This window comes from Siniperca chuatsi, linkage group LG18 (assembly GCF_020085105.1).
Source record: "Siniperca chuatsi isolate FFG_IHB_CAS linkage group LG18, ASM2008510v1, whole genome shotgun sequence".
NCBI classification, from domain to species: Eukaryota; Metazoa; Chordata; class Actinopteri; order Centrarchiformes; family Sinipercidae; genus Siniperca; species Siniperca chuatsi.
Genome location: NC_058059.1, coordinates 2,445,578 through 2,471,705, shown reverse-complemented (window position 1 = coordinate 2,471,705; position 26,128 = coordinate 2,445,578). Strand labels below are relative to the sequence as shown.

The 26,128-nt window shown below is 39.4% G+C and overlaps 1 protein-coding gene across 2 annotated transcripts; it reads right to left on the bottom strand.

Annotated features, from left to right (window-relative positions):
* Nucleotides 1-1,651: 1,651 nt before the first annotated feature.
* On the bottom strand, nt 1,652-10,374 carry wdr45 (WD repeat domain 45). Of its 2 annotated transcripts, none has more exons than XM_044174482.1 (11): nt 10,218-10,374; nt 9,896-10,012; nt 9,730-9,804; nt 8,348-8,452; nt 6,996-7,101; nt 6,789-6,883; nt 6,617-6,696; nt 6,320-6,528; nt 5,056-5,157; nt 4,797-4,942; nt 1,652-2,951 (listed from the first exon to the last, which is right to left on the bottom strand). In XM_044174482.1, exons 2-11 carry the CDS (start codon nt 9,942-9,944, stop codon nt 2,842-2,844), a joined length of 1,077 nt encoding a protein of 358 aa, XP_044030417.1. In that variant the 5' UTR covers nt 9,945-10,012; nt 10,218-10,374; the 3' UTR covers nt 1,652-2,841. The 2 variants fall into 2 exon arrangements, with proteins under 2 accessions (XP_044030417.1, XP_044030419.1); XM_044174484.1 differs by lacking the exon at nt 10,218-10,374 and adding an exon at nt 8,550-8,626 and having other exon boundaries at nt 9,896-9,938.
* Nucleotides 10,375-26,128: the final 15,754 nt, after the last annotated feature.

Genomic DNA, 26,128 nt, shown 5'->3' with positions numbered 1-26,128 from the left:
AAATAGAAAGTGAGACGTGTGTCTGCTTGTGACCCCCTCGTTGTGAGCAGTTCAACTGAAAAGTCATTTTTAGAGAAGAGGTAACACATGCAGTATTTCACAAGAAAAAAGCAAAAAAAAAAAATGTCTTTATCGCTTTAATCATCCTTTTTAGGGACCCAATGGGAACCACTGCAATATAAAGATAAAATGTGACGAATAAACCTTTTAAATAATTACATTGGTAACACTTTCTATGAAGACCACATCTATAGTGTGTTATGGGGGCAATCATAGTGAATTATAGTGCAAACGTATGTTTTTCTTAACTTTGAATATATCATATAAGTTTTAAACCATAGTTCCATTCCTAAAGCAGACACAATTTACTTGTAATAATGCATGAAAATGCATTACACTTTACTTACCACCAACAATGCAACGTTATGATGAAGCATGCATTATTGTAGATGCATCAATATGTACTTCACTTTACTTAACACATACAATTATAATTATGATACTGCATTATAGCATACTATGAGTCCTTACTACAACAGATGATTGTTGAGGTGTGTATAGGTGAGTATAAGTAGTCATAATGTATTATAAGCCCCATCAGTCAAACTCTAGTTCATAACTAGTCAAGAGCATCCATAAGACCCTTGAACTTCATTATAAGTCACATCTATAATGTTTTATGACAGTTGATATAGTGCATCAGAAAGCGTCATGTGTGTTTATGAGTGTAGTCATAAAGCATTATGAATGCATTATAAATCACTATGAATGCACCCATAACGCACTATAGATGTGGTCTTCATAGAAAGTGTTACCATTACGGTAATTTGACAGTTAAACTGGAACAGACTCAAATTACGTTTTGATTCATTTAGAGTCAATGAAGCAACCGGTGCAGTAATACGTTTTTCATACTTAGATCTGATCTTTACAATCTGGACTTTAACCAAATATAACATTTACTTTCCTGCCAGTCAAATTCAGTTCAGACATAATCAGCTGTGAGGCAAAATAAGTTTAGCGTTCAGCGTGTGTTCATCTTACACACCAGAGTCGTGCTGTTTACCACGTAAAAATAAACACTTGACTTTATTTATTTTTACTGTGAACTCTAGTGCTGTTGTTAGGTTTAAAGGCAACACTTCCTAGTCTTGACTGTGTCACTGAGAAGGTGTTAAGTTTTCTAGTTGATCTGCAGCCCAAAGAAGTGACACCAAAGATGCTGCAGTGTTTTGTGACTCTCACAGTCAAACTTGAACAACAAAATAATATTTATTGAGCTGTGTAGTTGTATGTTGTGTCAGTTTTGGTTTTATAGGGCACTGGACACTGGGGTTGGCAGCCGAACTTATTCCTTATACTCACTGTAAACAACAACCAGCCAATATCTAAGCTGTCCTGTCTGTCCACTACGAATCGCTCTGGAGGAAAATAATGTCCTTCAGCTACAGCAGTCAGATCGGTGTAGATCTGTCCAAGGCTTTTCATACAGCCGATCACATTTTGTTAAATAAGCTGCTTGGTTTCTGCTTACAGCTGGTTCAAATCAGACCTTTGTGGTAGAGTTCAGACTGATGTTGCTGATGGTCTCAGATCAAGTCCCCAGATGGTTGATAAAGGTATCCCACAAGAATCAACATTCAGACACCTGTTATTTACTCTATACATACTATTTATTTTCCAACTGCGCTTTGCAGTGTTCATTTCTATACAGACGATACCATCTTCTTTGTCATCGGCCAATATTACAGTTTGCTATTGAAAAATTTAACATTTTGGGAAATACACTTATTTGCTTTCTTGTCAAGAGTTAGATGAGATGATTTATACCACTCATATTTGTAAAAACAATTCGCCGTATGACGGGGAGTTACATGCCGAACAATTTCATGACTGAGTAGTTGCCAGGCAGCCAACGGAAGTTACTAGTCCTAGCCAAGAAATAGTCCAGCACATAAGCCACCATAAAACGGCAAAGTGTTTTTACACGTCCGTTTTTGTACAGATTAAACAAATGAGATATAATGTGTTAATTCCTGAGCTTTACAGGTGCTGGTAGGTGGAGAGCCAGACTAGCTGTTTTCCTTGTTTACAGTGTTTGTGCTGGCTGGCTGTTGGCTGAAGCCTTATATGTAACGGACAAATATGAGCGTGGCATCGATCTTCTCATCTAACTCTCCACCAGAAATGTCAATCTATTCCTTTAAAGCTGGTTCTTAACTCCAAAAAGACAAAGGCTCTATTTACAGTTGTCATTTAAAGTTTTCTTGTCTCAATACACTTCTGTTTACATTGAGCCACATACATGCATCTCCTGGACATCCAACACTAATGCAGGGGGCCCCTATCACTGATTCATAAAACTTTTCTTCTTTTTGGCAATTATAATTTTGACCAAGTAAGTAAACAAGTGAAAACAAACACCAGGGATGTATTTACTGATTTCTTGGCAAAAACTATTTTTAATTTCAGTTTGACTTTAACTAGTAACCTCTCATAAATACAGCAAATCACTTAGTTTCCAAATGTATCTGTCATGTCAGGGTGTTTTAAACATCAATCTATCAGACTCATGATGCAACAAGGTACACAGCTATAAGAAAACTGTATTTATATTCACACTGCTACATACTGTAGATACAACTGATTACAAACACAAAGGACTTTATAAAACAGGCCCCAGCATAAAGTCTGTGTTTCTCCACACGTCTCTGATTCTCTGTCTCCAGAACTGAATAATAATCGTTAGGCCTAACTCAAGTCATTTCTCATCGTTGTCCTCCTCGTGTTTCTTCCTCGTCCTCACATCTCTGCCCTTCCAGCAATGTTTTTAAAGTGGCCTCAGAAGTCATCATCATCACATATATCCAGATACACGTCGAAGGCCTCTCGGTTGCAGTTTCCATCAGGGGTGAACACGTACTTATGGAAGGTCCCGTCCACACATATGGCTGCAGGAGGCAAGAGAAGTTAAATAACTAATATCTTTTTGTTTTCAAGCAACACTGAGTCGAGTGCTGTGATACAACAATGTGAAGAACACATTCTGGAGCTAATGTCTTTGTAGGACACAAACAACTCTTAACTGTTGGCGTACAGTGCTGTAATGAGCGAACGGCGTCACACTGAAGTGCTGCCACATTTAGGAAACTGCCATCTGCAGTGTGGCAGCACTGAGATGTTGGGAGTATGATAAAAGTAATCAATAAAAAGAAAACAACTCTTTCTTTTTCAGGTAATACTACTTACAGATCATTTGGTGTTAAACAGATATATTAGTTTTTCAACTGAAGAACATATGATAAAGGAGATTTCATTACTTGTGACTAATGCTTTGTCACTCCACAAGCAAAACAACAGACCCACAGCATGTGAATAATGTTGAATATTAATCAGTTCAGGGCATACTGCAAATTCTCAAATTAAAGCCAGTATTAAAATAATAGCCTCGGGCATGGCCAGCACAAATAAATAAAGGCTAATACTAAAAAGCATTGCGGGGGTGGAATTACCAGTACTATAATAGTTCTCTTGGGAAATTCAGTATAATGTACACTGCTCTGATTCCATCAGTACAACAACAGTCATGTCATACTCACTGAAAGACTTTCTCTTGTAACACAAATACTGTTTTCATTCACTCATTATTTCCAGTCGTTCTACTTTGCAGACATTGGAGATAATGATATCTATGGGTTTATAAAGTACCTTAATCACCACCATGAGCTGTGTGTCACACTGCTGCAGCTCCACTCGCTGACCGTGTTGGTGAACGGGTCAAGTCAGCGGGACAAACAACAGTTTTCACAACACAAACATGTACCTGTCCCTTTCACCTCATGCAGTATAGGGTTTGAAAACCTCTGCTGCAAGCTGTTGGAGGGCTTTTAATGTTGAGTTTCACTGAAGAGGGCTGCAAGTAACGATTATTTTCATTAGCAATTTATCTGAGGATTATGTTCTGGATTAATAGTTTGGTCAGAAAGTATGAAAAATGTCGACCAAATTTCCTAAAGCCCAATGTGACATCAGACCAATGTGATGTCTTGTTTTGTCTGATCAACAGTCCAAATATATTCTTTTTGGCTTCTGACCCCTTAAAATAATCACAGGTGTCTATAAATGTACAAGATTTGACTTCTAAATAAAGTGGTAAAGTTATCTGACATGTCACAAAGATTGTGCAGATTGGAGATTACACTTCAAACTTGTGTAGCAGAACCCTTTTCTTCTTACTAATCCCATTAAGCATCTCGTGACCACCTCAGATTTATTCTGTGACCTACTGGAGAGGTCCCGGCCCCCAAGTTGGGAATCACTGACTAAAGACAGAGAAAAGCAGCAAATCCTCACACTTGAGAAGGTAATGTTTGCCATTTTTGCTTGAAAAGGGAGGCTAAGTCTCTAACATGAGCCTGTTTCAAATAAAGGCCTGGTTCTCTTTGCAGTTGAGGTAAATAGAAAGTATTAGCATACAGTATTTGAGAATTTACTGTTTGGTATATACTGTTTTCAAATAAAGTAATAATAAAACAATATTTGCTGACAATTTTGTCTCAGTTGTAAAAAAAACCCAAAGATCACTAAATAAAAAATGTGTCATAATTGTTTTTGTCTCAAATTTGATTCCTTCAAATTTCCACTCTACATCCATCACGTCAATCCAGACATGGATGACAATTCACTTTGGTCATTAATTACAGTACATATTCAATTATACGACCAAAGTGTGAACATGGTGAACATCAATAGAAAAAGCACACAAACATTATGTGTACTTTTACTTGTTTCCTCACCGATGACAGAGTTGACGTTCTTGGATGTGTTCTTTCCAAAAGCACAGATACAGGCACACTCAGCTGGCACAGTGAAGCTGGCCAATGACCACTGGCTGTCCACATACTGACCAATCACAGGGCCCACCTTCCCAACACGTGCCAGTCTGTGGGAGATTGAGGAATAAAGACACACAAAAAAAAAAAAAAAAAAAAAAAAACCCCGCTTAACAACAGTTTTGTTGGTAAAAGAAAAGTGATTACAGGAGGTTGGTCTTACGCAGAGCGGCGGTTGAGTTTGGTGTCTTTGAGTGCAAAGATGTGAACTGTGCCTTTGTCACTGGAGGCACACAGGAACGAGGAGTCGTGGCTGAAGTTGATGCTGGAAAGAATAAACAAAGCAGACAGGAAGGACTGTCAGAGCCAGAACTAAAATCCAACACAAACACGAATACCAGTAGGAGTGGGGATACTCGCATCGAGCTGACCTGTGAGCACCCATCATCACTCAAGTCATGCTGGCAAATCATTTTCCACAGCACAACACATCAAGTTAAAAGAGTATGAGCTAGTCATCTGCATTTCTATAACTCATTACTAATGATTTTATGTTGTTCTGTTTAGTTTTCTCTCTGTTTGATCATTCCCTGAAATAGTTTATTTAATGTGCACCAGTGAAGCATCCGGTAACTGGTTTTGAAAGGTAATAATTTAAACTGATCCACTGACCAAAAGTGCCGAACATGCCCCCATGTTGTTGTGTAGACTTGTTTTTACTGAAGAATAGCACCACTAACAAAGCCTGTAAACTCAGTGATAAACCCACTGCATTTCCTGCAGCTGCTTCATAATAAAAGCCTCCTGTTTGTTTCCCTGTGGAAACCTTTTAAAGGGTCACTTTTACACATTACACAAGTTCAGTTCACTTGTCACGAGGAGTGCTACTCAGTCTGTGAAAACAGTTGTATAATGTCGTCCTTCAGTTCAGCTGAAAGACTACAATTTAATGGACATGGGTGTTTAACAGGCAGGGAAAGTCTAACAAAAGATGCTGAGCTGCATAATGGTAAATGTAGGATCCAGCATTTTTGGAGCTTGACCCACACTAGGGACAAAAGTCAGGATATCTTGGCCCCTGCTGCATAGATGTTGATTTAGCCACGCTAACATGCAGCAAGGCTTAGGGATGGCAACATCGGTCAGTCTGTCCATCACTTTGGTCCAGACCGCCGTCATCAGGTTACAAATTTTATTTGTCCAATACTTTGGTTTATGACTAAATACTTGCAAAACTAACTAATCCCGCCAGCTTTCACACCTCCAAGCACCTGGCCAAACGCTGCAAAATGGACGTGATTGTCGAATTGTCGGTTTTGGAAAGTTATAAAAATTGTTGGACACACATCCCCCCAATTTCAACGTAGGAAAGGTGTGGGGGAGATGGGGTTTCAGACGCTGTTTGACCATCTGACAAGCGCTTTGGTTGAAGCATACTGACGCCTTAAACACACGCACATACTATCCATCACTACTTGAGTGTGTACCAGTAAAGGGTGGCCGGGTCGGTTCCTCTGCGCAGCTCCACCAGCTTGTCTCTGGTCGTGGTGTCAAACAGGCGGATGAGTGTTCCTTTGCGAGAGGCTGAAGCCGCCACGCTGCCGGGCTGGTTCAGCGCCACGCAGGCGATCTCACTCTGGTGGGCGTTGATGGTAAAAGGGGCAGATGATGTGCCAGGCTTGGTGTTGGACAAGTCCTGATGAAAACAATATTTTTTACATTACCTTCAACTTGAACAACTGATATACTTTCTTTAGAAGTAAGTGTTTCTGTGTGTAACTTACAACTAGCTGCAGGCTGCCACATTTATGACCTGGAAAGACCAGCAGCTGTTTCTCCAGACTGGGACATAAATCACACAGGCCTGGAAGAAAGAGTTGAACTGATTAAAAATGTTGAACAGAATAAGCCATGATGGAAGAAAAATATACAGAACAAGAGAAGGACTCTTTTTACCTTTGGGGTTATCTCTGGTGTCAAACTCAAAAAGTTTGACAGGGTTATCTGGAAAACTGTACACATAGATCCTGTTCTTTAATACAATGATGATCCTGAAAAAACAAACAAAGACAATTATATTTATTGTATTCAAACGTTACTTGCATTTCACGTAGCTGCACAGGGACAAACTACAGGTGGAACGAGTGGTAACAGTGAACTCACTTGTCATGCCTCATGCGAACAGCTAGAACAGGTTTGGTGAAGGTAAACTCCAGCACCAGCTTGTCTTTGGGGTCTCGTGACTCCCGAGCGTCATCCCAGATCAGCACTGAAATCAAACAATTAGGTTTCAGCAATAATGCTTTCCAGACGGCTACTTTATTTGTAGTTTTACGTTTTGTTTGGACGATTAAGTGGAGAGCACGTAGTCTAGATTAGACCGGCACTGAAAACACTAACAAAAAACACAACATGGTAAGCAATTCTCGCTGCTCTTTACTCACGACTTTCTCTGATGAAGTAAAGCACCATGCCACCCAGTAATATTTTGTTCATAGCTTACTCACTGTTAAAGAGTAGGGGTTAAACAGGATTTGAGAAAATGGTGGAAATGAAAGAAAACTTCAAGAAGGCAAATGACAATCAAAAGCTTGTGGAAGAAGAAATATGTTTGAAATATGTATTATCTGGAGTGTTGACACGGTCCCTCAGTGAAGACTGTAGTCACAACACAAACAGCACACAGTTCCACACTTCACTCTTTCATTGGAGTTTTGTGATACTATTTGTTTTTAATTAATTCTGTCATTCTAATTCATATTTGGGACAGTTTGAATTAAAGTAACAAATGTGACAACACATAAAAAAAATAACAATATTTTGTTATAAAACATTTATGGATAATTTGACTAATCTATGGGGACCATCAAAAATTGTCTAGAGGCTAGTAGTTTTCTGATCTGACCAAACAAAAACAAAAAAAGTTTTATTGACCATTAAAGGATAGGTTCAGATTTTTTTTGTCTGTCTATCTTAATACAGTTCTCACGTTCCATATGTCCACTGAAAGAGTTATTGGTGGCTGTAATCACTCCTTCTCTCCAGACTGGCTGTTTGATGATACCTTCAAAGATCAACTACAGTGTAAAAGACGGATGACAAAATCCACATTCCTAATTCTGTGTAAAAATGCATTAAAAGGTTCAGCCAAAGCTAATATGAGGCTTCAGCACTCTGAATTAGCTAAACAGAGCGGGAATCTTCATCCTGGTAGACGGGTGTATGCCTATTGTCTTTGTTTTGTCCTGCCACCAAACCTACATGTGACTGTCAGGACGTATCCCTCCGCCAAGGCTCAGCAACGAATCACAGTCCACAGAGACAAAGGGACTTTTGTACTAAAAAGTGTTTTACAGTGTAGTCGCACCATGATGGTATCACTTTACAGCCAGTATGGAGAGGAGGAAATATAACAACAACCAATGACTCTTTCAACACCTATAGACTTAAACCTATCCTTTGATAATAATAACAACAATAATAATAACAATAATGGGTGACTTCATCTAACTCACCAGATATTTCGGAGAACTTGGGATTGACTCCTCCGCCAACTACAGCCAGCAGGTTGGATCGATGCAGCATGGAGCACAGCGCCACGCTGCCTACCTGCTCATGGTCTGGAAAAACACACACACAGAAATAAGTGTACGGCCCCATTCAGACAGGATTAATTAAGTAATATTACAGGTGGAGGTGGATAATAAAATATTTCACCTCTTCCCATGTAATAAAAGTCATCGTCTGCATCTTAGCCACTGACAAATTACAGGAGCTGGTTCTGCAATGATACGCTGGGGGAAAACCATGTGACCTTCATCACCAGCAGGCTTAGTATTATTTTTAATATTAGTATAATTAATTTAGCTGTACCTTAAGTATTAACATAGACAGCTGCCAAACTAACTGATTGTCTCCTTCTGAATGTGGATTAGGCTGCTGTTACAGTAACAAGGAGACTTTTTATCAACAACAGTGTTAAACAAATGTAGCTGACTACATATAAAATCAGTTCGGATACACAAAGGTAGACAAGCAGAGGCAGAATCACCTGTAACATGACATTACCACAGCACATTTGATGAACTCGCAGTTTATTTTTTCCTTTGTTGTGTGAGTTGACAGATGTTAACGAGAGATCTATCAGGTTTGTAAAATCCTTTTCTACTTCTTCAGGTGCGCTGAGTTGATGAAACTCAGTAACAGGTATATGTATAAAAAGTCAAAGACGCACTTTGAAAATGTGAAGTTGTCTTTCCAGACTTGATTTAACATAACTACCTACCTAATTGCAGCATGTAATTATTATTTGGGTGGGGGGTGAAACATCAAACACATATGCGCTCTGACAGAATTAAAATAAAGAAGTATTTTAAAAGGATTTTTACGTAATAATTATTTTGGGGCAATGGGGGGCTGAGGATCAGGAAGAAGTAGAGCAGGTTGTCCTTTAATCAGGGGTTGGCGGTTAGATGCCCAGCTCCTCCTGTCCACATGTCAAAGTGTCCTTGAGCAAGATACTGAATCTCAAGGCGCTCCTGATGGGCATCCGCCACCATCAGTGTGTGAGTGTGTGTGTGTGTGTGTGTGTGTGAATGAGCTGCTCCTTTAAGGTATTAAAGTGCTATATAAATGCAGTCTGTTTAGCGGGTACAGCTTTTTATTTTAACTCCTTCCTGTAGATGTCATAATCATTTGCTCTTATATAAAGCACGTTGTGTTGCATGTATTGTGCTATAAAAATTAAGTTAATTATTATAAAATCACTGACCAGCGCAGGTAATATTGAATCCCCCCCACCTCTCCTAGAGAAACAAATCCTGTCCGAATGGGGCTTTATTAGTATTTACCACAAATGCAAAGAAATCTGACTGCAAAGGCAGTGAAGTCCACTCACCCAGGTGGCCTTTCTCCATCAGGGGCTCCACGTTGTAAATCCTGACCCCAGTCTCCATAGCACAGCAGAAACAGCCTATTGTTGTCAGAAGCAGAAAGAAAAATTTAAATATGTCTATGTGTTGTTCCTACAGGCAGACTTCAGCTTTAGTTAGCAATCAGCTTACTCTGGTCCTGGTTGAACTGCAGGCTGTTGACTCCTCTCTGCTGAGCCATGGCTGCTAAACTACCGTTACCGTGATGTTACCGGTAAACTACAGCTTCGGCTGGACCCAAAGGACAACCTGTGACGGAGGAGGAAAAAACATGACGGCTGTTCAAGACGACAAACTTTATTTTTCCTCTGGACGTCTTCAGCTGACAGTTGAGCAACACTGTTGTAACGTTAGCTAGAGTTAGCTAGCACACAGTAGCATCAGATAAAAGCGGTTATGAACGCGACTGGTGTCCCGTTTTCACTTCGACATTTTGAAATATGTAAAGTCTCACCATGAACACGTACACTGGAGACGACACGGAGGGGTTCAAAACAGTAAACACGACAAACAGTGTGACACACAACAACAACAGAGACGTTGCAAGACGTCGATTTGTTTTTGTTTTCCAACGGTGACGTCGTCGACACGTGCTTCCGGTTTTGTTCCGCTTCCTGTTCATAAAAAACTTTTTTAAAAAACAATAAAAATTAAGTAACAAAATCGAAGAAATGTAAATGAAAACACACGTAATGTAATTTAAAAATGACAGAAAACGAATTTCTTAAATATTTAGACGGTTCTACATGCATCATTTTAAAATGACTATTACACCTTTTTTAAAATTAGTTTTGAATATTCAAGCTTCTTACAAGGTTATATTTTTCAGAAATGTAGTGCTGGCATGATAAAAAAATTATTCTTATGGTATTAATCAAATGCCTTAATTAGAAATCATCTTTCTCACATTGTTGTTATTATGAGAAAGGTACTATCTTAGCATGCGAGGTTCAAACATTTTTTTTTATGTGTCACATGTTCTTAGGCTTCAGGCCAGTTCCAACTTGTTACAGTCATGTAGGATAGAATATAATTTAAAAATAAATAAATTAAAATAGGGAATAAGATAATAAGATCATATGAGTGATAAAAAAAATCTTACACAACTATTGTGCAATCTCTAATGGAGTAAAAAATATATCTAAAAACATATGTGAATATCTCATAATAAGAAGAAAATAAAACTCCTTAGCTAAGGTTAATGTAACTTCGTAAATTAAGCTTCATAACGGGTGTTGCAGAGCCCTATGGTCTATGGAAGATCTTCTTCTCTTACGATGTAATTTTGTGGGATGCCCTGGTATAACTGCAACCGCTTGGTTCAATTATGGCCAGGGACCACTGTTGCATGTCATACTCCTCTCAATCTTTACACTATCAACTAGCAAATGGAAAAAATGCCCCCCCCCCCCAAAAAAAAAAAAAAAAAAATCAATAAAAGATATCTCGTGTGAACAAGATCCATATCTTATAACAAATATAATCTTCTAGTACTTTGTGGGTGATCTGCACTAAAGAGAGGTACCAGAGGCAGAAAGAGAAAGAGCTGAGGGAGGCAGCTAAAGGAAAGTGGTTTGCAAAAGTGTTTTTGAAGCAGCAGCTGAAAGACAGCTGAGTCAGAGGCAGAGAGAGAAAGAGCTGCACAATGAAGCACATTTTGTTAATTAGGTCTGTTTTCACCTTAACAATATAAGGGGGCAATGCTATTCTATGACGGGAGGAGAATGTGTTCTCATTCTGTGAGAAGAACAATGTGTGTGTGTGTGTGTGTGTGTGTGTGTGAGATGACTGTGAGGGGCTCTGCTTTTTTAAAGTTCAGCCACTGGCTCAAAATGTCTGTGCACATTCCTGATATATCATGCGATGTCACCATCTTTTGTCCTGACCATTAGTGTACCCTTCAAAATACTGTTTCTTCCTTCCTACTGGAACTGGTTTTATTACTGGCATGAGTCCCAGTAGGGAACAGAACTGCGTGTGTTTTTATATGAAATCACCTGCCTACTTGTACAATACACGTTTGTATTTGTAGAGAATGTTCACGGAAATGCATCAATACATTTTAAGTCACAAGTTCTGACCGATCCAATGTCAGTAGATGGATAAGCAGAATATGTGTAAAACTAGATGAGCATCAGCATGAGATCCATTTGCCTGCATGTTTGGGTGGGTAGCTGTAACCTCCATGATGCCTACCCAAGGTTTCTTCAATTGTTAGACTAACCTGCGGCTCCACACAGTGAGGTATACAGACTTTAAATCTAAGAAGAAGAGAGCACTGGTTATTTGGCTCTTCTTTATCTGTACTGTTTTATTTTCCTTTACTGTGAAGCACCTCGTAACCTTGTTAAGAAAAGTGCCATGTAAATAAAGTTTCTTATTATTATTATTGCAAAGTCTGCTTTAAAAAGGCTATATCTTAATAAAGTTTGTTATATTAAAATTACCAGTCCAACTTAAAGGTCCCGTGTGTTTAGTGGCATCTAGCGGTGAAATTGCCATTTGAATACCGCTCGCCTCGCCCTCCCCTTCCAAGCGTGTAGGAGAAACTACGGTGGCCACAAAACTCGCAAAAAACAACAACGAAACAAAACGGTGCAACTTGGCGATCGTTGTGGATGGGGACCCGCTCCCTCTGTAGATATAAACTGCTTATTCTAAGGTAACGAAAACAACAATTCTTATTTTCAGGTGATTATACACTAATGAAAACATACTGATAAATATTATATTCCATTTCTGCCAATAGCTCCTCGTAAATGTTGCACACTGGACCTTTAAACCCCACAATCATCACAAACAAAATATAATTTTGAAAGGCCTCAGGCAACAGTAGACCTGTGACAAAGAGCAGCAGACTTCACTTAGGGACGACACAGAGACAGACAACAGGTCAATAGCTGCTTTAATTAACCAGGCATACAAGTGGGTGTCCAAAGTCAGAGATAGTTTGCAGAGCTCCTGTATGCAGTATAGAGCGATTCTGACTAATGCAGGCTCCCAAAGGGCATGATAAAAAACAATTAAAGAGTAAACAAAATCTTTGCCCGTCCGTATTCATTAAATCAAAAGACTTGTCTAAAGATCAATTTATTGGCTGATCTGTTGACATATGAGGGCAATAACAAAGTGATCTTAACTGGATGAGATGGCTTATGACAGCACAGAGCTGAAAAGAGCAGAAATAGCTGATAAGTGTGTGACCTATTTGTGGGTTTTTCAGAGGCACAAATGATGACAGAAGTTAACTGTGGCCTGTTTTCAACCTTTACGCAGACTGATTTACTCGCAGAAACACAAGCAAAGACTGAACTGAAAGTGGATGAGGTCATTTGCCAAGACAGTTAGGCCCTGTTTGGATCAGACAGGTTGTGCAGGGGGAGGTGATGAATTACATGTTTTACCAGAGCCTCCCTATTATTTTAATGCCGTCCAAATGGGTCATGTCAGACATTTTTACAGACTGTAGCTTGTGCACCAGTAAATATTCTTTTATCTCCTGTAAAATGCCCAGTAAAAATGCCCTCAGGTTATAGAAGTCTAATGTAAATTGAAATCCATGATAAATATCAGGACATTTTCTGTGGCGAAGTGGACAGGCTTTGTCTTTTCTCCTGGTTTATTATAAGCATGGAGGCACTCAAGGAAGCCTTTGTTTATGAACTCTTTTGCCCGAGTCCAGACCATAAAAACTATATTTAATCAGAAGAAACTGGATCAATTAAATCAGTGAAACAAGACGCTCTCAACCACAGGAGAAAATCTGCGTAAGATTTAGGTAAGCTGACATGTTTAGACGCAAAGTAGTTTGCACAGAGGAAACAAGACTAAGGCTGTGTATGAATAAATGGACATCATCAGCATTTTGCGTCATCACTGAACAGTGTAGCGTTGCATGACTTTAATGCCATGTTCACGTCATATGGGATGGATGGCAGAGATGGGAAAGATTCCCATGTTTACAACTTGCAAGCGTTCATGTCACAGGACAACTCAAGATGGTTGTATGATTAGAGTTGGTTGAGTGAGGGTTAAAAATATGGTGCAGTGACGATATAACGCCATTAAATGTGGGTCTAATCACCTTGAACAACTGATTTTGGCAGATGTGAAGCACTACTGTTTGTTTGATTTTCAGGTGCGTCACAGTTACCAAAAGTCAGCGGCATCCTTTTTACATGAGGCGCATTGCTCTGTGGAATTGTTTTATATATTTATTTATGTGTGAGCAATACCATTTGACCTCCGTATTTCTAAAATCCTGGCTACGGCCTGTGAAATACATGTAGCATGTTGCCTGACACCTGCAAGAACTCTCATTATAATTAACAGCTAGAGCTGCCCTCTGCTGAAGCTTTAACAGGAGAGCTGCCTGACAATGTGATATTAAAAATGTCTTTCTTTCTGTCTGTGATGGGGATATCACAGACAGAAAGTCGTCATTGGCTCGCCAAAATCCAAGATGGCAATATCTGCCAAACTGACTATGGCAGTTTGATGTGTAATAAGCTATGCTAAAATACTTTAATATGTTTGATTTGTTGATGAAAATGTGTTTCCTGTACCTTGCACGTTCAAAAGGGTTCCAGTTACCGCTACAAATGCTGCATTTGACTAAATTGGTCATGTGAAATTTGTTGTAATTTGTTGAGTGTACCACGATATCAGTGACTTTGCACTATGAAACTACGTAGTTTCATATGAAGTCACAGTAGTGTACCTTGTTAACCAGCAGGTAGCTAAATTATTTCTTTCTTTGTTCTTAGTATTTTTTAGAGCTTGTTTCAACTGCAGCTGGCTGTGACACACCAAATCTCATTCTTTACTTACCAGACGCTGTGGAGGAGATAAGTGCCTGTTTGTGCTTTATTCATCATTACAAAACACAAGGGAAGAGTACACAACTGCTACAGATGCATCTCCTTGTATGGCTCGAAAGACAAGTTATACCAAAATGCTAGAATGGACACAAAATAGCTTTAAATGTAATACAGCAGTGGTTTCCAATAGGTTTACTTGTACCCCAGTACCTCTGTTGTCAGGGGTCACATGGAAAGATCCTAAGAACTCACTTAACTTGAATCAAAATAGAAACTGTGTTTTTATAAAAAAAAAAAAAATCCATATATTTGTTAGTGAGGAAAATAAACAGCTAAGTGAGGAAAATAAACAGCTAATTAGGATTATGAATTGGAGTAATCTTAAGTAAATTTACAATAACGAGTAAGCTGCCACATTAACACCACGTGCTGCAATTGAGAGTGTGGAAAAACGTTTTAGCAAGAGAGCAGAGAAGTTGAAATAAACAGCTAAAAGTAATGGATAACAGTGGAAATAGCAAAAAAAAAAGTTAGTATATGCAGCTGATAGTTGTTGAAATTGTTAGCTACAAGTAACAGTTTAAACAGTTTATATAACTTAGCTAAAAGTAACGAACAACGTTAACAGTTAGTTAGCTAAAAGTAATGGAACAGTTTTGACATAGCTGAAAGTATGATTAAACAGTAGAAATAGCGAAAAAGAAATTAATAAGCAGCTGAAATACTTTGATACACAGTTGAAATTGTTCGCTATGTAAACTGTTTATAAACTGTTTATACAAATAGTTAGCTTAAAGTAACGGATAAACAGTTGAAATTGATCGCTATGTAACGGATAAACACTTTTTATAAAACTAGTTAGCTAAAAGTAATGGCAAAACTGTTGAAATAGTTTGATAAACAGTTGAAATAGTTAGCTTAAAGTAACGGATAAACAGTTGAAATAGTTAGCTACAAGTAATAGATAAACAGTTGAAATAGTTAGCTACAAGTAACGGATAAACAGTTGAAATAGTTAGCTTAAAGTAACGGATAAACAGTTGAAATTGTTCGCTATGAAACGGATAAACAGTTTATACAACTAGTTAGCTAAAAGTAATGGAAAAACTGTTGAAATAGTTTGATAAACAGTTGAAATAGTTAGCTAAAAGTAATAGACAAACAGTTGAAATAGTTAGCTACAAGTAATAGATAAACAGTTGAAATTGTTAGCTACAAGTAACGGATAAACAGTTGAAATAGTTAGCTACAAGTAACAGATAAACAGTTGAAATAGTTAGCTTAAAGTAACGGATAAACAGTTTATACAACTAGTTAGCTAAAAGTAATGGAAAAACTGTTGAAATAGTTTGATAAACAGTTGAAATAGTTAGCTAAAAGTAAAGGATAAACAGTGTTGGTAATGAAAATATATTGTAATAATATTCACTATATAATTAATAACATTCAGTTTATAATCCATTCATAACAACATATTTCGGTGGTGTCAATGGAGGGTTACTCTTATCTGATAGGGTAGTTAAACAAAAAAGGTTGCAAACCACTGGACTACAGGATACTGCATCCACCTAAAAAGCACTGCTTAAGCAGCTCAACAATGAAGACATATCACGATGTGGAAACCAACACAGATGAAAAATGACATCACATTTATTTTGGTTATTTTAATTAGTCTCACTAGACATTTCAGCTATCGCTGTTGCCTATTTTAATGTTTGATTAAATGTTATCTCTGTATTTTTTATTGTCACAGCATGTGTTAATCGACATTTACAGTAGTGATTAATGTGCACTGTCGCTGATAATAAAGCAAATAATAAATAGAAAATACAAGATAAACCAAGCCCCTCCACCAGGTCCACACTCGCTTCATGTTTCAGCACATCCAGTTCTTTGGTCTTAACCTTGACTGGTATTTGACACTCAGCTCATGTCCTTATGTTTATGGTTCATATGGGATTAATTTAAAGCTGTGTTGATGTATGGAGTTTGTAATGATCTGAGAAAGGTTTGAGGTTGCTGTTATCAGTCAGCATTTGCTGCAGATTTGTTTTCATTAGTCTGTGGTTCAGTCTTAATATATGTTGGCTAAGTTAATTAATGTTTAAGGGTTTTAATTGCTTTAAATGCAGCATGTGCATTTTGTTTAAATATGTGAAGGGTGCAGACGAGGGTGGAGAGGTGCAGTCTGTAAACATCCACTCTGGAAAAAAAGTTCTCACAAACCGAAATTAACTTTTTTTTTTTTTTTTTTTTTTTAAATATGCTGAGTAATCAGCATGAAATTAACAAGCTTAGACGCTTTGGATTATCAGCCAGCGAACAGTGAACAATGCTGATACGAGGCAAAGCATAAATATGTGGAATTTAAAATGTATATTCAGATTTCATTATTCCATGCATGTCACAGCATATGGTATTACATACTATCTTAAATAGTATATAACCATCACCATAACAACACATCACCCATTAGTGTGTTAGTTGTCAGGGATAAGCTATAACCAACAGTAGTATACTGTTTAAACCCTGCAGGAGCTGCAATGTGGGTCCCTTTTCAAGAAAGTCATTTTACAATTAAAATATATACGTGATGTACTGGAGATGCTGCTGCCAGCATCAGGTTTCATATTGTTCCTGTTTCATACTTATTTTAAGTTGCATGTTCCTGTATAAGGTCTTTGTTCAGTGTTGTGTGGGATATTGGAAGCAAGTGGCATGAATTTGTCAAGTTGTCTGCCTCAGTGTCTATTTTGATTTTTGGCAAAATATCATGGCAAAATCACTTCATTTCAATGGATTTGTGGCTATTGGTGGAGTCACTCAGGGGACGATGTATATTTGTGCGAATATTTGGCGTTGAGTTCGACTGAAATTGTCCTGCTCCACAACAGAGACATGGTTGACATACAGTTATGAGACAGAAGCCCATGATACAAATATGTCTCTTGAATAAACTGTGAACTTACTGCCACGTTAGCAACCGAGCTAGAATTAGCTAGCTTGCTAATGGATAAGCCAGTGAGTGAGCTGTAACTAACAAGTGCTAGCATGTTCCCGTCTGACTAGCGCTTAGCTCGCCAGCTAACTAACTAACCAACTCTGTGAGTAGTCACTACGTCACAAAGTTTCTAGAACCAAATATTTCATGAGGACAAACAACGAGGATAAACTTTGCTGTGTCACTTTCTGGTAAAATGGCTGAAATAAAGAATATAGGCCAGAAGATGAAAAAACGGACCTACCTTTGTGCTCGAGTGGTACAGACCTCCAGAAAGATTGATAAATTCTGTTGTCAGCCTGCGAATCTTGTTAGCGTGATTACAGAGGCAACAAATACCTCTAATATAAATACCTGAGAAGTACAGTTTAGCCTGTATTGCCAGCTCTGGCTCATACTATACTGCATGCCTTGTTTGAAATAAGCATAACTGTCTGGCTGCCAATTCAATTAGTAAGATCAAACCACTGGGGACTAAGCTAATTGCTTGGACAGACTGCATTTTTGGCTGATGATGAAAGCTATCCATTTCTGTGATGGGTCTCCAGTACAAACCAAACAAGATGGGAAAGAAGATGTGTGTGTGTGTGCAGGAAGCAGGCAGGCTGTCCAAATAAATTATATTGATAAAAAAATCAAAGGGAATGTGATTGTATCCTCTTTGTAACTTTGAAATTTATATTTAGCCATTATATTTTGGCTGTACCTGGACACAGGAAAACGTGAGGGGCATCACTCAGACTGTAGTAGGAGGTTTTAATGTGATAACACTAGGAAAAGGGAAGCCTTTCACCTCCACAACTTCTTGACTGACAGAACATTAAGAGGTGTAAGAAATGGGAATGAGAGAAAAGAGGAGGTTAATTAGTTAGCCTCTGTGTCTGACAGGAATTAGATGAACAGGACTTTGGACACGTTTTCTGACATTGTGGGCCGCCATCAGACCAAATGGAGACAACTGGCCCACAAACAACCCCCCATCACCCCCCTCTAAGTTTTGGAGCTATAGTTCTGATAAGTTGGGGGCTTGGGGTGATGTAGAGGAACAGGAAGTGTAATGTTGCCATGGAGCAAATCCCCAGGAACGGCGCTGGGCTGTGAAGCGATTTTGGCGAAGTGGCCGCACAGGGTTTTGCAACTTCCACATTCATTACGTGATGCACACTGGCCCAAAAGCATTTTTCCCCATACACAATCAATGTAAAAGGAGTGTCTGTAAAACAGTGAATAAATTGTTATAAAAATTTGGTCCATTGGGTGCTGTAGCCCCCTCAGCACCCCCGTTCCTGCACAAGTGATCAGCTGCTGCGCCAAGTATAAAAAGCAGAACACTGCAGAAAACTGTAGCCCCAGTTTGTGTCTCTCACACATAGCTGCTGGTAGCGTTAGCATTAGCAAGCCTGTGGAAGAACAATGTCATATATAAGATTTATTTCTCTTCAGTGACACAACACGTGATCCCACTGATAACTGTGCTGTATTCAGAGCGTAACGAGATATTTAGGGCTGACGAACAGTTAAGTTAACCGTGATGAATGGCAGGGCTATGGCTTTGTACCAGGATGAAGTGACTGAGGGGGCTGTTAATAATTGCGATGGGGCAATTTTGTTATAAAATAAAAATCACCATGCCTCAGAAAGGCTAAATCTTTAGAGAAGCAAGCTTGTGACTGGGAGGTTCTCGGTTCAATCCCCAGACCGACAGGATTAATCTGGGTGGGGAAAGTGAAAACGCAGCACTTGCCCCTCCCTCATTAGCATCACTGAGGTGCCCTTGAGCAAGGTCCTTAACCCCAACCACTCCAGCGGAGCTGCTCAGTGGCCAGCACAGCAGACTGTGGTTGTAACGGGCAGCTTCCAGGTGTGGATGTGATCACGGCGTTCCTGCAAAAAGAGCATTGCTCTCAGTGAAACTTCCCTGAATAAATAAAGGTTAAAATAAAAATAACAACATAAGGCTACTTAGCAGAACGCTAAATATTTTTTAAATTTATAAACAATTCAAATGTCAAATCTGCGGGGGGAGGCGCGTAGAAGCAGCGGTTTGCGGCTTGCAGCTCTCTCTCTCGTTGACTGCCGCCTACACGCAACAAACAGCGCCGTCCGTGGTTCTGAAACAACAGCCGAGCGATAGTCACATGTATCTCGGCCAATAATTTTATTGTTTTTGCTATTTTTTCAATAGATACATAAAGCTTAAACCGAGGGGGGCAAAAAATACAACTGTTTAAGATGGCGCCGGGCCCGCCCACACTCCCCCATAGACACACACACTGCAGAGCTGCTAGCTCAGCTACAATGCAGGTAACCACACAGTGACTCTCTCAAGGGGCCATAAATGTGCTTCTAGTGACGGTCAAAGCTCCACCAGACTTCCTGTCTTTCCAGCAGAGACACAGAGTCTGACAGCAGCTGTTCGTGGCTGGTTAGCTCCGACAGCCAGCTCCACGTCTCCGTCTATGCTACACGGAGTGGTGGTCAGTCCACGGACTGCTGCTGCTGCTGCAACTGTTGACCGGGTCGGTGGCCAAACTACAATAACTAACTTCCCATCGTGTTCAGAACACCAACATGTACCTGTTCCTTTCACCTCACGCAGCATCTTTCCCTCAGTAAGACTTGCTTGATGAATGTATAGTACAAGAACAAATAAGTAGAAGGCTGATGTTAAAAATGATGAACGAGGTGGGAAGAAAATGGAAAGAGGCCAAAAAGCAAATACGCAAACGGAGGCAAACAAGCTCTTTGGAGCTAAATTAATAGTTTTTGATGATTAATGCTGGAGAGAAAAGAAACTGCTAAAAGTCGAGTGTGTCTGTACACTCTAAAAAGTCTCTGATCTTCCATTTAGATTAGACAACAAGAATCTCACTTCTGAATATCGGAGTTTTACCACCCACTCTGAGAGGCATTAGGTCAGTCCACAGCGTTAAAGGTCTCTTCAGAGGGAGGCTCGTTTAGCAAACTGAATACCAGTTCCTACATATGTTTAATGTTTCTTTCCTTGGGTCAGTATTTGAACTCACCCAAATTGGACTTCTTCTTAACTTTAGAGATTGATTTCTCCACAGTGGCTGAACGGATTTTTACCATTCACACTGCATTTTAAACGTCCATCTCCCTTTGTTCTTTTGCAAGTTGAACCTTACCAATCTCTTACACAGGACCCTGGGACATAGGGATAAGCCCATCCATTCTGACTGTGCCAGTACACCGTGTCTACACAAAGAAATGTATATATAATCTTAAATGTTCAGATTGATACCACTCTTACGTCTTATGTTTCATTTGAAGCATACTGGCCCTTTAAGGATGGTCTGTCAGTCGTTCAGTCCATCCACCCGTCTGTCTATCCAACACCAGATATCTCCACAACTACAGGCCAGATTGCCATAAAGTGCAGTATAAATATGCATGGTCCCCAGAGGAGAATACCTAATTTCGCTAACCTGTGCAAGTGTTGTATCAAGGTTTCCCCCTGACCTTTGGACACTATGGTCCATGTAAAGGTAACAACAGAAACTAATGGCCAAATTTCCATGTAAATTGCTGTGGCCGAAGGATCAGTCATGTTTTTGGTGACCCCTTGACCTTCCTCTAGCATCGCCATCAGGCCAAAATTCAAGAAATATCTAAATATAATGTGCAGATTGAACCATTTCCAGTTTGGACCTTCTGTGAGCTTTCCTTTAACACCACACTCAGTATTTATTCAGGAAAACCCTGAATAAATGAGGAGAAACATGACTGCAGGTGCTTCCATACACGAAAGCTGTTCATCCCTCCAGTAGAGATTCACACACTTGAAAAATCTATTACAAGGAGAACTGAAGCTGTTCCAAAGTATTAGACAGATTAAAACATTGACCTGATGGTGGCGCTAGATGAAAAGTCAGAGGATCACCACAGTTCATCCTGAGAGGAACATGAATGTCTGTACAAAATTTCACAACAATCTATCCAATAGTTGTTTAGACATTTTACTCAAAACCAACAGTGGCGCTAGAAGAAAAGTCAGGAAATCAGCTCAATCATTAGGATTCATCCTCTGGAGACCATGAATGTCGGAACAAAAATTTGTGCCGATCCAGTGAGTAGATAGATATTTCACTGAAACTGAAATGAAAGTGAACACTTTGACCTGCTGGTGACGCTAGATGAAAAGTCAGGGTATCACCAAAGTCAAATTAGGACACATCCTAATCAAGAGTGTTTGTACCAAATTTCATGGCAATCCATCCAATAACACATTTCAGTGTGGATCAAAGTGGTGGACCGACTGACCAACACTGCCATTCATAGAGCCAAATACGTAATCAGGGCGGCATTATATTTTCTTCAAAACATATTTGCTGTTGCAAATGACTAGTATATAAACGTTATTTCTTGGAGACTGGGTTTCTCTTGCACAGTTGACTTCATATTGTACAGCAATCAACAACGAAGGAAGTAATAAGTGTTCACTTTCAGAGCCACAGCTGCTCGGGATCAGGTCACAAGAATAAGGAGGTACAATCAAGGACTAAGCTGTGGTGTAAAATATCAGAAGACAGTCTTATTACATCTCTCCTCTGCTCTAACAAGCTATGATGTCACCCTCAATTAACCTTTTGATCTGGTTTAATCTGATTTTGGTGCTCGCAGGATATCTGGAGCACTTAATAAATGCTGGAAACGGGAAGGATTCATATTAATGTAAATAACTCATCCAAATGGGGACACACACACACACAGATTGATATGCACTGGCAGTGGTGGGAACCTGGCGCCAAGCTCGTATCATTACTACAAATCAGTGTTCTTTTTTTCCATATATTGGCAGAACAAATTATTTTCACCCATAGTGGCCCGCTGTGTATTTTCTCAGTAATGTAGAAATAGGCCAGCTGGTTAAACAGCTGCCCTCCATCGGAGAGAAGTGTGATGCCATTCATCCTCTCCCCAGAGAATTAATTGGTGTTAATCACCTTCATAAACACCGCCTCAGTGCAGGAAAAAACACAAAGCTCTTTTTTAACCGTTACATGACAGGAGCGGCTGACTCACACAGTCTGACAAACTATGTTTTAGAAAACAATGAAGTGTCCTCCCACTCTTTCTCTGCAGCCCGATCTGTTCAGTCGGAGCTCAATCGGTTTTGCCGCTTTGCCCCAGCAACTACCAGCTCAGGCCTACAGAGAGAGCAACAATGACGCGCTCACAAAGACAGGAAGACAGTCCCTTTTCATCCAGATTTACACATTAATGATTCTTTAGGACTAGATGTTGTGTAAGCATATGACTCACATTCCTGACAATACCACAGAGTACTGTATATTTCTGAGTGGGCCACTTCAGAAATGTATGTGGCAGCTGTTTTCGTTTCTACAGGAAGGAGGGAACTGTTTGGTAGTCTGCTATGCAGGTGAATTTTAAGCAGAATCAGAATGTAAAAATAGTATCTTGATGCATGGACATATTGACATTTTACACATGACGTTAAAGCAGTTGTATAACGTCCTCCGTGGGTTGGGAGCAGGGGACTGCAACACGTAATTGTTTGAGTTTTTAGTCTGCATGTCCACACGTTTTCAACACAAGGCAAATATCTGTATATGAATTGATAGAGGAGAGTGTCAGTGTTCCAGGAATTTAAGAACCATGTTGATGGGAAATTCTGAGCCATAGTAACATCAAAACAATATGTATAGTGCAAAAAAGTTCATATTAATAGATTCTGTCACTCCCATTATTGTCCTTTGTCTTACTTCTATTTGGGGTTGAAGTAAGACAATATTTGGGATAATGCTGTAAGTTTTGGAACTAAAGTTCCAGTTTGCCTAGAAACAAATGTTACAAAATGCATTTGATCAGAATTGTGAAGTTGTCAAACATTATAACTCATTACAGAACAGTAACACAACTAATCAGTGTGATCTGTGAGATTTTTGGTGAAACTGACACGAACTATGAGCTCACAACAGCCTCGTAACTAATAAATAAAATAGGCAAAAATTGATAAAGTAAAACAGCAAAGATTTACTCAAAGTAGCTTTTACTCAAATCAAACCATCACTTATCTTTCTGACTTCATAGGAGTCAAGATTCAACACCTATAATGAGATTTATTCACTACAGCGTCACAGCCAATAAATAACACAGGCAACTTTTTAATGAACTCTGTACAGCCTCATTTCCCATTAGAGAGATGGGACGCTCAAATGTTGCTTGGATCGCTATAACAACACACAAGGTGAGGTGACAACACACGTTTTCACAAGTGTGAAACCTCATTTTGCTCAAAGGGAGCAAGGCTATTGATATATTGATCGACAGTGAGACAGGCCAATCGGTTCGTGTGCAAGCCTCAGTGGGCGGGACGCCAGCACTCTGCTGGGACTGATAGGGTTAAGAGCATGCCACATTGCATTTCACTACACGTATTGTTTGTGTCTGTGACAAATAAACCTTTAAATCTTGTTGAATCTGTCTCTCATAAGTCCTTTAGCTTCATGGAAGTGCAACACTGAATTGTTGGAGTGCTGCTTTAATGTGACAGGCAGGGAATTATGTTCTCAAGAAGGTTCTTCAAACTTGCCTCAATGGGCAAATTTAGGTTCAGCTCTCCAAGTTCTTTATTTATTCACTCAGCACACAACCAGAGACTGTCCTCTGTAAAAGAGGAGGCGGTGAAAAAACAGACTGTGATAGACGATGAGGGGGATTATTGATCAGTAAAATGTGACCACAACTGGCTGTGAGAGACTGAATGTGGTTGCAAAGTAGCATTCGCATGGTATCATTCTGTGATCCCCGTGTAACTACCTCCTGTAGTTAAAAGCAGATCATGCAGAGTGCAAATATTAATAATGTGAACCAGGCATCATTATTTAATGATTTTCAGTGACAAGGGCGTCTTTGTAGCCCACTTGAGAGTTTATACAGGGATTTTCAATCTTATAAAATGCTGATATAACAAAAACACATGTGCACGCATTTGAACATATGCACACATGCACACACATTATGTCACTTTCTGTCCCATTAGCAGCTAATTAAGATGTGAATGATCTCCTTGGGGGGAAGTGTTCTACTTAACTGCCTTTCAAGCGGCTCCTCGTCCCACATTAATCTCTCTCCCCAGGGGAACATGGATATTGATCTGCTATTCCTATGACATCAATCTCACTTGGAAGAGATGAACAAGATTAAAGTGAGATGAGCATCGCATCCAGGAAGAGGGGTGATGATGACCTCTAAAACACTGCCATATAAACAATCGACGAAGTAGAAACTTTTTCCAGGGAAACTGACTTTTAATTTTGCAATGAATACTTGAATATTAATCATATAATGTATTGAGCAAAGTTGTTCAAATTTCTCCCTAAAAGACTGTCCATGAAGCCCAGTCCCCCCTGTCGCCGCACCTTTCAAGCTTTCCACTTTAGCACATCATATCGGCAGTTCACAATGATAACGGTGGCAGATTTACCATCAAAATTCATTGTAATCTTTGAAGCAATAGGTCTTCGATTCTTGGAGTCATAACTCAGTCAAATCTAAACGCGCAGGCATGATTTACATATTTTTAGATTCAGTGGGACTTACGCTTCCTGAGGTAATCATTATCACCACTGTCCATCATGAATAAACATCCATAAATGCATTTAGAAATCATAGAAAAAAAGAGGCTCCTTATTACTCCAGAACTTGCCTGAGAATCATCAGGTTTATTTCAAACAATACTTCAAATAAAAGGTGACAGCCCTGCAATGAGTACCTGCATTCATTAGACAATGGCTTTACTGAGTAATAAGTAACAGTACGGAGTTGGACAGACATCTATCTCTGTGAGTGCTACCAAAAAATATGTAACCCTTGTAAAGTCTTGTATCTATTTCAAGTGATTCAGGCTCCTGTTTCCAGACTCTTTCAGCAACTTCAGCATCTCACAACTGCATCTCAACCTCAAGAGCTCCACGCTCGCCACAGTCTCTTGTTAACCTACAGGGAAGAATTACTTCAAGGCCTATCCATTCAAACTCACCTGTTTGTTGATTGAAGAATAATCCTTTCTGCGAGCTCCCATTCCTTTGGAGATTTCAAGAAGTAAACTTTGAGAAGGCTCGTCAGACAAGACATTCTGCTGATGAAATGTGAAGTGATACCCAAAAGTTCTGTTTGTTGCACTGCAGAAGGAGAACACCAACAAACCGAATCCTGCTTCTTGATATCTGACACGACATGTTCTTGATCGCTCGCAAGAAGTGAAAGTAACACTCAGAATCCAGCAGGCTTCCTCTCAAAGCCCTCAGGAGATGAAGTATAAGAAGTTATCTTGGTTTTGCACCCTTAGATGGAGTCACTGAGACTATCAGCCACTTCTACAAACTTCACACTGAAGCTAAGAAAAAAGATTGGTTGAAATGTTTGTCAGTGTTATTTATAACAAACTGCAGTGGGAGTCCCCCATTTGCAGGAGTATATTGTAGCTGAAAAGCGTAACATCAGCCTGCCTGGGGACTGTAGACGACAATTAGCCTTTTGGCTAAATCTCACATATTT

Coding starts and splice junctions, on each gene's coding strand:
- wdr45 (XM_044174482.1), bottom strand. CDS start 9,944: ATGGCTCAGCAGAGAGGAGTCAACAGCCTGCAGTTCAACCAGGACCAG. Junction 6,884..6,995: donor GTTCGCATGAGGCATGACAA/GTGAGTTCACTG, acceptor TTGTTTTTTCAG/GATCATCATTGTATTAAAGA. Junction 6,697..6,788: donor CACCAGAGATAACCCCAAAG/GTAAAAAGAGTC, acceptor TCTTTCTTCCAG/GCCTGTGTGATTTATGTCCC.